This window comes from Monosiga brevicollis, genomic scaffold (genome assembly GCF_000002865.3).
Source record: "Monosiga brevicollis MX1 MONBRscaffold_2 genomic scaffold, whole genome shotgun sequence".
In the NCBI taxonomy this organism is placed as follows: Eukaryota; class Choanoflagellata; order Craspedida; family Salpingoecidae; genus Monosiga; species Monosiga brevicollis.
Window position 1 is genome coordinate 1438167 of NW_001865039.1, and position 10876 is coordinate 1449042.

Consider the following 10876-nt stretch of genomic DNA (forward strand, 5'->3'; position numbering starts at 1 on the left):
GAGAGAGAGAGAGAGAGAGAGAGAGAGAGAGAGAGAGAGAGAGAGAGAGAGAGAGAGAGAGAGAGAGAGCGTGATCGCGTGTGTGAGAAAGAGTTTTCGTCATTTCACTGCCTTCGTCTGCTTGTGCTTGCTTTGCTTTGCTTTTGCTTTGTGGTTGTCACTCGTTTTGCTAAGCCTGTCTCTGAAGCTTCTCTGATTGTGTATCGTGGTGGGAAGGGTTCTCTGACTTTCCCTCAGCTTTGACGTCTGGTCGTTTGCACTGGTGAGCACCATCTCTTCCAGTTTGCCTAATTTCTTTGCTAACTCTAGCTCTGGCTCAGTTGGCTCTGGCTCAGTTGCTCTTCTCCCTCTTCAGTCTTGGTCAGTGAGTCGTGATGGCAGCGCCGAGCTGGGGTGTCTTGATGGCGATGAGGAGAAAGGGACTATTGAGTGACAGGCCTCGTGGGGCTTCTGAAGGGTGAAGCGGGAGGGCTAATCAAGGTGGAGCAAGCGGCTGTGTGGGCGGTGCACATAACACTGTTGTTGGTGACGTGTCGTCGCGCGCAAAACCAACCACTCATGCTGCTGGACCTGCGGCGTGATGGTGCTCCTTTGACGTCGTAGATCGCCAGCAGGTGCGCCGTCAAAGCAAGCGCGCGGATCAGGATATCATAGCTGGCACGGGGGACTGCTGCACGGTACCATGGCGGACGATGGCAGTCCCGAGGCGCCTCCTGCCAAGGCGGCCGTCGACCCGCGCCAGAAGCGCTTGGCCAAGTTTGGTAACTCAGCCAGCCCGAGCAAGGTGCTACCACTGCGTGTGCCTTTACCCAGCCCTGCATGCCTGTTGCTATTTGTATCATTCCCAAACTCACTGCCACACCCCTGTGACACATCGCTCATCCACCTCTCGATGCTGGGGGTCAGGTTCGCGTGCCATCGGAGGCCAACTCGGCGTCCAAGCCTGCCACCGCACCAGCCGCAGCAAAGCACCAGCCCGACAATCCGTTTTTGAGCATGTTTGTAGCCGCTTACTTGTTCTGGTCAAGACATTGTTAGGGACTTGATTGGTTGCTTTGCGACGCGTCTTCCAATCCTGACCACACGTGCCCACCGTTTCTGGATCATCAGTGCCCAAGGCAAGCCAAAGACGCCCCCGGCTGCCTCTGTGGGGATGGATGTGACCTCAGACGCCCCCCCAAGCGAGCCCAAAGCTCTATACGAAGACGTGGTCGTTTACGTGGAAACGTTGCTGGGCATAACTTACGTGGTTCGTCTGCCGAAGCAGGTCTGCGCCAACTCTGCGGCTGCGTTCCTCACCCTAGTCGCCTCTTTTTTTGATGGGATGTCGTCATTTAGACGGCTTCAGATGTGCGCAGCCGGGCGCTGCAAATGCACAGCCACACGGCCTATGATTTTAATCATCTCAGTTCCCTGCAGGCACCCCATTTGGCGACCGAGTTTGCCCAAACGCCCGACCTAGGTTCGCGCCAGCCTGTCTGTTTGTCTTGTACACCATCCCACTTCGTTTCGTTGCTGTCATGCACCTAAAAAGAGTCTCATCGACGCGTTGAACACTCATTTTGGTCGCTACGTCTGCATCATCACATGACGGGCATCTTGTATCTGCAGACGAGTTCCGCATCGTGGATACTTGCATCGTTGCGCGCCTTAACCAGAGCCAGAATCCCACCCTGGCCACAGGTCTCAATTACCTGACCCAATGCTTTGGTGCTGCGGAACAGCGTCTTCGTTTGTCAGCTGAGGTTTGGCCCTCGCCAGATGTTACCCCACGCCCCGGCTGTCAGACACATGTTGCTCTAGCCCGCTTTCAATCCCTGGCTTGCTCACGTTTCGTGACTGTCTCGATGCGAATGCAGGGTTCAATGCTACATCGTTTGGTTGTTGCCACACGCGATATTGCATTGCGCTACAGTCGCACTATCATGGTCTTTCCTGACATCTTCGTCTCGGCCAAGTCTGTTTGCTTTGGCTTTCACACCTGTTCTGGACCTGATGGCCACAGACACGCCGCAGCCGCAGCCAGTCTTTCTCACTTTTCCTGGGTCACCTATAGTAATCCACCACGGGATCTGGCTACAGCTCTCATGGAGGCCAAGATACCAGACAACTTCTTGCCGCAGCTGGCACAGCTTTGCGAGGCTGAGACAGAAGATGCGGAAGAAATGCGACAGGTGAGTGCCTTTGACATGCTGCCACGAGCTCCAGCGGCGTTGGCCTTGAGCATGGACCTAATTTTGCATGCTTTGCCCAGGCACTGCTCGACACGGTGCTGGCTTTACGTGAGAAGACTTTTGTGGCCAAGACAGTAGGCGCCATCAGCCAGCCCACTCTGGTGTGTCTTGGGCCTGTACATTTGTTCTCTCTCGTTCTCTCCCCTTTGTCCTGGGCTGCAGATCAACTGAAACGCCAACTGGCTTCGTTCCATGCCGTGCGCTCACCTTGATGCTACGCATCACGCGCAGGCTTTGTTGCAGCTCCTGCGTGCTTGGGATCAGGCAGGAGACTTTTTGGTCTCTGCTCTTATCGAGCATCCTTCCTTTCTCAACCAGGCCTGGGAAACTGGAGCCTCCTTGGAGCACCAGTCCTTGCTTGGCCCTTTTATGCGTGGGGGCACCATCTTTGACATGACCGTGCGTCACATGTTCCGCCTCCATCCTTTGCCGTGAAACCACCGAAGCATCTGCTGAGCAATCTTGGTTCTCGGTGCCCCTCTATTTAGGTGGCACCTTTCCAGCAACCCCCGCCATTCGATCACTCAAACATGTTCGAGGTGAACAATGGCGGCATCCATCCTGCCAAGATTAAAGAGGCCAAGGGCCGCCTTACCGGTGCTCTTGAAACATATCGCAACAGCCTCTTGGATGTCTTCAAGATTTTTCTCAAGTTTGTTGCTTTGTGGCCGTGTCACACAACTGTGTCTTGTGCGGAGCTGCCCTCTCGCTCGGCTGACATTTTGGCTTTGCAATCCGGCTGATTTAGGCGCAAGCACCTTCGTGACACCGTCCTTGATTTTCTCATCATGTGCTGCAACATCAATCAGAAGCGCGCCACGACAGCCTTTCACCTCCAGCGCGTTCCAGGCGGCGTGCGTGCCCATGTCACCTTGATCTGCGCCTGTTGCTGCTTGTAGCACTTTCCTTTTTTGTGTTGGTCTGCTCATTTGGCTCGACCCGTGTTTTGCAAAATGCCTCTTGTAGAATCTCACAAGCTCGGACAATATGGTCAACAACGTCTCCTTTCTCGTGACTGAGCTGAGCCAAAAGCTAATCCGCTCGCCCCGCGTAGCCACCGTGGATCCCACCTTTCTATTCCGTAGCCTTTGCACGCATCCGCCCTCCTTCAAGGTAGGGTCCTTGATGTTTTCACTCCCCAGCTTTGCGGGACAAGTTTGCTTTGCCAAAAGCTCAGGCGCAAGTGCTTATGGGGTACTCTCATTTTTTATGACGCAGGAGTCTCGCATCATTATGTCTGATGAAGACTTTGAAAAGTATCGCCAAGAAGCGACCTTTCCCGAGCTGGATGCTCGCTCTCAGGTTCGCGGAAGCTGCTCTCCTTTCTTCATTGCGTTTGGACTCACACCACATCTCTTCCTCATCACCAAACTGCCGGTGGTAGGAAACATCCCGCCAATTCTTTCTGAGCTTTTACGGAATGCACGTGGGATTGATGCCGACGCTTTCCCGCTTTTCCAACGAATGGGAGGGTCGTGGTGGCATGTAGGTTGATCAAAGTGTCTGGTCCTGCCACCTCGGACGAGCGTGCCGTGGCTGCCCAGTCATAGTCCGATGTTGCCGTCTCTGTGCTCGCAGCATCGCCCAATATCGGCGGGCTATTGAGAACGCTCGCGCGGCAAATCGTCAGGCCGAGGTCACCAACTTGCAAAAGCGGCTGGACAACGTTCTGCAGCACTACTTTGCTTTCGAGAGTGACGTTCGTGCTCCAGGTCCGTTGAGTCGGATTACTCACTCACTCAGCCGGCCTGAAGACTGACTGACGCGCGCCGATTATCCTTTGGCTGGCTCACTGGCCCGATGCCATGCCGCAGGCTTTCTACACAACGCGACGTCCTTTGTGGCCGCAGCTTGCGAGTGGATCCTCCGATTGGTATGCCACGTTGAGGCGGTGTTTCTTGACACATGCGCAGTTTGCTCGCGGTCTTAGCCATGCCAGTCGTTTCCGCTGACTTGGGCACTCGGCTTGCCTCGATATGCGAAGGTGGATCCTGACAATCGTGGCTTGCCCTTGGCGGCTGATGTGAGTGCTGCCTGAGCTGTTTGTATGACCCGCGGCAGATGTCTTGCTGAGCCTTGTTTTGAAAAGGGTTGAGCAAATGACAATTGCTCATTGTGTGCTGTGCTTAGCCCCCGGCCGCATACAAGGCGCTACCAGAATTTTGCGTGACGGACTTGATCGAGTTTTGCCTCTTTGTAGCCAGGTTGGGCTCGCGTTGGTCCTGATAACTTCAAGCCAGCATGATGCTTTGCACTGCTGACCCATGCCAAATCGTGGCCTTGTGTAGCCATGAGCCGGTGGTGTTGGCTCAAAACGAGCGCATCGAATCAGTCATCCGTTTCCTTATTACCTTCTTGAAAGAAAAAAATTACTTGCCCAGCGCACATCCCCGGGCACGCATCGTTGAGGTCAGACTTGCGTATCTGGATACGCAGGAGAGAGAGACGCAGGAAGAAGGGCCAGCCACGCCGGACGATATGCGTGCTAAGATCTTCGCTCATGGCACTTTGACTTGACGACATCGTGGGTGAATATCAGATCTTGTCAGCCTGCTTCCGTGTCGCCAACAACAGCGCAAGCGAACCTTTGTCTCGAGTGTTGTTTGAGCGTCTGCAGCAACATCCACTGGCAGTAGAGGCCCTGGGCCCGGCGTTGATGGAGATTTATGTCGGTAAGGCTCGGATCCATTTGCGTCGACCTCATGTGGCTTAGGGCACTGACGCTTCTTGGACCTCGACTTGCTGTAGACTGTGAGGCTCTGGACATGTCTACGACCGTGGGCGCGCGTCATGGTGCTGAACTCATCATCAAGAATTTGTGGAAGGTTGGTCAGGAGCTCGATGGCCGGGGAATGATGCTGCAAAACAAGGCCTCATGCACCCTGGGTCGTAGAATGAGCGGAGTCGCCAGGGCATTATTGAAAGCATGAAGGGTGACAGCTTTCTGCGCTTTGTCATGTTGCTCATTAACGAGTGCACCCACTACATTGATGAAGGTGGGTGGGTTGACCGTGCCGCGCCCGCGCCTTTTAAATCTGTGGCAGGCGCCCCCGCGTTTCTAATTCAGTTGAATCTCCTTTGCCTAACTTTAGTGCACGAAGCACTCGGCAAGATCAAGGTGCTCCAGGCCCAGCTGCAGCAATCTGAATGGGACGATTCCAACCGTACCCGTGAGGAGGTGCGTTATGCACATTGTAACCGTGCATACCTCTGTAGCTCACGCAGGTGCCCATGTGGCTTGTACACGTGCAAGATGTACGACTTACAATCGAATTGTGCATGATGTGGCTTGTAGGCCGAGAAGTATCTCGCAGAAAATGAGAATATGGCCGTCAGCTATGCTAACCTCTGTTCGTCAAGCCCCCCGTTGATGTTTTCTCCGTAAAGTGTGATCTCTTTTGCCCGCATTCATTGACCCCCTTTCCCTCCGCTTGTACGTGTCGGTGTGCTTGCGTTATCCCTCTAGCAACTGAATCAGTCACCATGCTCAGCTACCTCACAGAAGCCTACGTGGACCCATTCCTCCGGTCTGTGCCTTTTGCTGCACGCCCAGATCGTGTGTGTGTGTGTGTGTGTGTGTGTGTGTGTGTGTGTGTGTGTGTGTGTGTGTGTGTGTGTGTGTGTGTGTGTGTGTGTGTGTGTGTGTGTGTGTGTGTGTGTGTGTGTGTGTGTGTGTGTGTGTGTGTGTGTGTGTGTGTGTGTGTGTGTGTGTGTGTGTGTGTGTGTGTGTGTGTGTGTGTGTGTGTGTGTGTGTGTGTGTGTGTTTTCTTTTGCCAATATTGCACGAGCCTGCTCTCACTGGTTGGACACTGCGCGCGTTAGTGATGAAGTGGTGGGCCGCCTGGCAGGAATGCTCAGCTCGACCATCCGCCATGTTGTTGGCCCCCACGCACCCAACCTGGACGTAAGTGTGTGTGTGTGTGCGTGCGTGCGCGTGTGCGCAGATGGTATGAGCGAGAGAGAGACCCCCTCCCCCTTCCAAAGAGTACCGTGAGTTCTCATCTCGATGAATACTTTTGGGTGGAATGACAACCACAGCTGCTCGCATGCAAAAAGTACGAATACAATCCACCAGCCTTGCTGTTGGATGTCATCAAGGTGTACCTGCACGCCGCGCAGTTGCAAAGCCCCACCGACCGGGCCAACGTAGGTGGTGCTTGATAGCTGCTCCGTGGCTCATCACAGAATACAAAATGACCGAGCGCCATAGTTTCCATTCACGCGGTCGCCCTGATTATTTGCTCTGCGGATGTTGTGGACCTGACTCTCAGGAACACTTTTTGACAGCGATGTACAAGGATGCCCGGTTTGACCTGGTGGTCTTGCGTCAAGCAGCCACGTATTTGCGTGGTTTTGGCATGCCCTCGGTACGATCAGACGAACGTGGGCCCAGCTTCATACAGGCCACTCGCGTCAACCCGTTCGAATCAACTCAATGTGCCTCTTTGCCGTCGTTGACTCGCAGGATATCATCGACCTTTATCTTGTACTGCTGCAGCAGGCCGAGGTATCCGTTGTGCTCGTGATATTTGTGCAGCTAGCCCCGTGTCGTGTACCCCAGCGTTTTGCCTAGCTAATCGGGGGGTTGTGGTTTAATGTGAGTAGGCGCTACAGCAGTCGGCTGAAGATGAAGAGGCAAATCTTGGTGACGTTCCCGAGGAGTACCTGGGTAAGTCGACGGCTAGAGTAACGGCCGACGACAACAAAGCGCGCTCACACACCACTCCCTTGTCCTCCATCACAGATCCAATCATGTTTGATTTAATGCGTGATCCCGTACGCCTGCCGTCAAGCGGGGTTGTCATGGATCGTTCCTCCATCATTCAGCATCTTTTGTCCGATCCCATCGATCCGTACAGTCGCAAGCCTCTGACACCCGATCAACTCGAGCCAGGTGAGCGCAATGCAATCTTCAGGGGTTGCTCTCCCCTCTGAGAGCAGTTTCATCTGTGTCGCAGGCTTTTCTGCGCCTGCACTTTCTGTATTTGTGCCTGTGCGCGTGCCTGTTTGTGTTTGCTGAGAGTGTTGTTGACGAGACAAACTCACCTCCTTTGGTGGCCTGCCCTAGTGCCAGAGTTGAAGGCCGAGATCGAAGCGTGGATTCAGGCTCAGAAGAGCAAAGCCAACGCTTCCTCATCCTAGAAACTTGAGACTGGTGTCCTGAAGTAGGCGATGCCATCAACGGGCTTCCTCTGTGCCAATCAATCTTCGTACCAGTTTCCCAAAGAACACCATGCATGCTGTTGTGTTCACAAAAGACAACTCGAACCTTGTGCAAAATCCCAAAAAGAAAAAAAAAAAGAAAAAAAAAAAAAAAAGCCTCAACACATCACATCAAAAGCCTCGTGGTTACTTTCTCGCTTGCACGAAATTGTTGGCATGGCGGCGAGTACCACCAGTGTCATGGAGAAGGGAAGCGACCAACGACCGACGGGTGTCGGGTCGCAGGAGGAGGAGGAGGAGATTCCCGAGTTCAAGGAGGTGGCGGTTACGCTGGCTACGGGTGAAAGGGTAGCGGTACTGCGTCGCAACATCGAGGAAGACTTGCAAGTTGATGCTTCCTTTTTCGATGAGGACTACACGGTGGCGGCGGCCACCGGATGCAGTGTGTGGGAGGGTAGCTACTACATGCTGGCCTGGTGGCAAGAGGAAGCACAAGCCGCATTGCGGTCTTGCAAGGTCCTCGAACTGGGCTCAGGTACCGGGCTCTTAGGCTTGGCTATTGCAACACTTGGAGCTCGCACGCTCCTGACCGATGTCAAGTCGGTTGTGCGTGAGATGTTGGACATGAACATTGCGCGCAACAGTGCTTACGGCACTGACGCTCCCGAATCGAAGGCCCCTGACGGCTCGGCCCAATGTTCGTGGCCGGGGCCGGCGACGTGTGCAGTCGGGCACGGATGGGCAGCTGCGCGCCCTCTGGATTGGACCGTGAGCTTGGAGAAGCAATTTCCCCTGCAGGAGGGCCATCCCGCCGATGCCGATGTGCTCATTGGAGCTGAGACCGTGTGGCTCAAAGAATTGATCGAGCCGTATGTGGTCACGGTGGTGGCACTTTTAGAGGCGCATCGCCAGCGACACGGCACGGAGATGGCTTGCTACATGTGCTATCGCAATCGCGGGACGCAGACGTCCACTACTTTTGCCACGACCGAGGAACTGATGGCCGCACTCCGCGAGCGAGGCTGTGTGGTGACCACTGTTGCTGAGGGCGTGACAGAATATGCTCCAGATAGCCTCTGCACCATTTATCAGATTGCGCTGGGCCCAGTCAAGTGAGTGTGAGGGCGCTGATGTGAATGTATACATCAAGGATGAGCGTGGCCGCGCTATGCCTTCCTTTTTAAGCGAGTGTGGATGAATTGAAATTGGAGATTGAGCAGTGCATGAAGAAACGATATTCTTGCAGAATGATTGGCACACGAGGCCCACAGACACCAAAACCGTGAGCGCATCACTGCTTCGCTTCTTAGCACAGGAGCACCAAGATTCGGGCACAGCCCGTCGTCATGCTGTCGGGAGCGGGGGTTGGGGGGTGGGGGGGAGGTGCGCAGCGGCAGTGAGACTGGAACAATGCAAACAAAGAGGCACACGTCGACGTGGTCAGCCGATGCCATACCGTTGCAAGTTGGGCATGAGCGTGCTCTTGTCCGCGCCGGAGACGGAAGTCATTTGCTGCAGGGCGTTCGGGCAGTGGGACAGCAAAGCTGTAAAGTCGGCCGTGCTCAGTGGCACGCTGTTGAGCGGAGCAATCACCTATGGGACGAAACGATTCACCCCTTGTTGAGCTTGAGGGTTGACCGAGTCGGGTGCCAGCGACGCGTGGGGCCCAACTCGTGAGGTGAGCAGGCGAAGCCAACAAACCAAGGTGACCAAGTCTTCAAAGACATCGCGCCAATCGCGCGTGTGTGAAAAGCCTGCGATGGTGGCAAACAAGGTTTTGAGCACGCCAAAGACTTCCGGTCGCATGTTCAGCCCTTCCATGCAAAATCTAGGGGAGAGGTCGAGTTGGGCAAAGTGAGGTGCGTTGTCTGCAAACGCAGAAAGGAAGTTTGTCATGCACGTAAGGCTGGGCTGGACGGCGCACCTGCGAAATTCTTCAGCACTGTCTCGTGTCTCAAACAAAGCACTTCGTAGGTCGCGCATCGCCTACAGTAGCCAGCAGGCGAGAGCAGATGCACGGACGGCTGGGTCAGCCATACTTTGCCTTCTTTGTTCATTTGGTAGCCAAGCATCTCGACGCACGGCGGTCGGGTTGAGGGCTTGCCCACCTTGAGAAAACCCTTGTCAAGATCAAGTTGGGTGGCAGGCGCCGTCCAGTGCTCCATCATGACGCGCGCCGCCTCCAGGAAGTTGCGCAATGGAATCTCGAGCAGCGGCTGGGGCAGTAAGAGGGCGATCCGGGCGGGGCGGATCAGGCTGTGCGATGACTTGTGGGTGCATGGACGTAGGCCAGGTAACTCAATGCAATGACGCACGCACCTTTTTGTTGAGGGCAAGTCGATTGTCGACAAGAAAGGCCATGGCAGCATAATCGCTGGAGTGGATACGTGGCGTCGGCGACACACAACATCGGGGTGAGACCACGACCTGTTTTCAAAACGATCACTTCTCACTTCATCCCCCGCCTTGACCAGCGAGGAGACATTGGCATGCAACACAGGAGCTCTTAGAACTAACGCAGCAAGGTCCGACGGCAGCTGGAAGCGTAGGCAGATGGCTTCGTGAATGTTACCCTCCAAGTCTTCCGCGAGCTTCAGTATCCGGCGCAGATTGTCAAACTATGTATGCAGAAGAAGAAGAAGACGGCACGGCCGAGGATGAGCGTTGCACCAAGTTGGGGCAAAAGCATCTGGGCTGCATGAGAGGGTCACCTGCCGCCGGCAAGACCGGAGAGGAATGTGGTGGCGCTCTGCCAGTTCATCGAGGTCCTTGCGCTGATTACGGGCTAACGAAACAAGTGCAGTGTGAGTTTTGAATTTTTTTTTTTTTTAATCTTTTTTTTTTTCCCGCCGGGCATTTAGGCATGGCTTGTCACAAGCCACCTTGCTTACCCAGGGAGCGAGAAACGATGTCACGAATGATCTCTGAATGAAAGCTGTAGTAGATGGTGAGCAGGGATTGAAGAGCAGGCCGACGCAAGGAGAAGATGTCCCGATGGTGCTTGACGCTCGGCTCTTGAAGCCACGGCTCGATAGAGCTAAAGTATTGAAATTGGTCGACGGTGTCGTTGAGCACAATGTCGTGTCCGTGGGTGCGCCATTCAGGACGTTGTTGTGCACCCTCGCGCGCTACAGCCAGAAACAATGTGGGCAGTGAACGGGATACGGTCCAGCAACAAGCGAGCTGTGCGCACACGGCAGCAAAGAGCACACAGTACGCACGGCTGTGATAATCGAGCCACAGTCGAAAGGTGCCAATGTCCACGTCAATCTCCGGCCCAGAAGAAATCCATATGGTCTCCATCGAAGCCGTTGACCCTGCCGCCGTGGTGATCACAGAGGCACGCGCACTCATCACCCCCTAATAAGCGCTGCCAAACTCCACTCCCCCTCCCTTGGACAAATGTGTGTGAGAGTGAAAGAGCGAAAGAGTGAGAGTGTGTGTGAAGAGTAGTGAGAGTGAGTGTGTGAGAATCGTGA

At 54.7% G+C, this 10876-nt stretch overlaps 3 protein-coding genes across 3 annotated transcripts; 2 read left to right on the top strand and 1 right to left on the bottom strand.

The window, feature by feature from the left end:
- Positions 1–5185: 5185 nt before the first annotated feature.
- MONBRDRAFT_19144 (uncharacterized protein) lies at positions 5186–7449 on the top strand. Its single transcript, XM_001742168.1, has 11 exons — positions 5186–5230; positions 5327–5412; positions 5530–5584; positions 5701–5761; positions 6057–6138; positions 6273–6380; positions 6506–6601; positions 6700–6741; positions 6840–6903; positions 6979–7128; positions 7303–7449. The coding sequence occupies exons 1-11, from the start codon at positions 5191–5193 to the stop codon at positions 7374–7376; spliced, it is 858 nt and encodes a 285-aa protein (XP_001742220.1). The 5' UTR covers positions 5186–5190; the 3' UTR covers positions 7377–7449.
- A 164-nt stretch (positions 7450–7613) lies between these two features.
- MONBRDRAFT_5028 (uncharacterized protein) lies at positions 7614–8513 on the top strand (the record flags this gene model as incomplete). Its single annotated transcript, XM_001742169.1, has 1 exon — positions 7614–8513. The coding sequence occupies one exon, from the start codon at positions 7614–7616 to the stop codon at positions 8511–8513; it is 900 nt and encodes a 299-aa protein (XP_001742221.1).
- A 1755-nt stretch (positions 8514–10268) lies between these two features.
- Positions 10269–10751, bottom strand: MONBRDRAFT_22144 (uncharacterized protein; the record flags this gene model as incomplete). The annotated part of the gene is made up of 2 exons (XM_001742616.1): positions 10269–10525; positions 10619–10751. 2 exons carry the CDS (start codon positions 10749–10751, stop codon positions 10269–10271), a joined length of 390 nt encoding a protein of 129 aa, XP_001742668.1.
- Between the last annotated feature and the right edge of the window lie 125 nt (positions 10752–10876).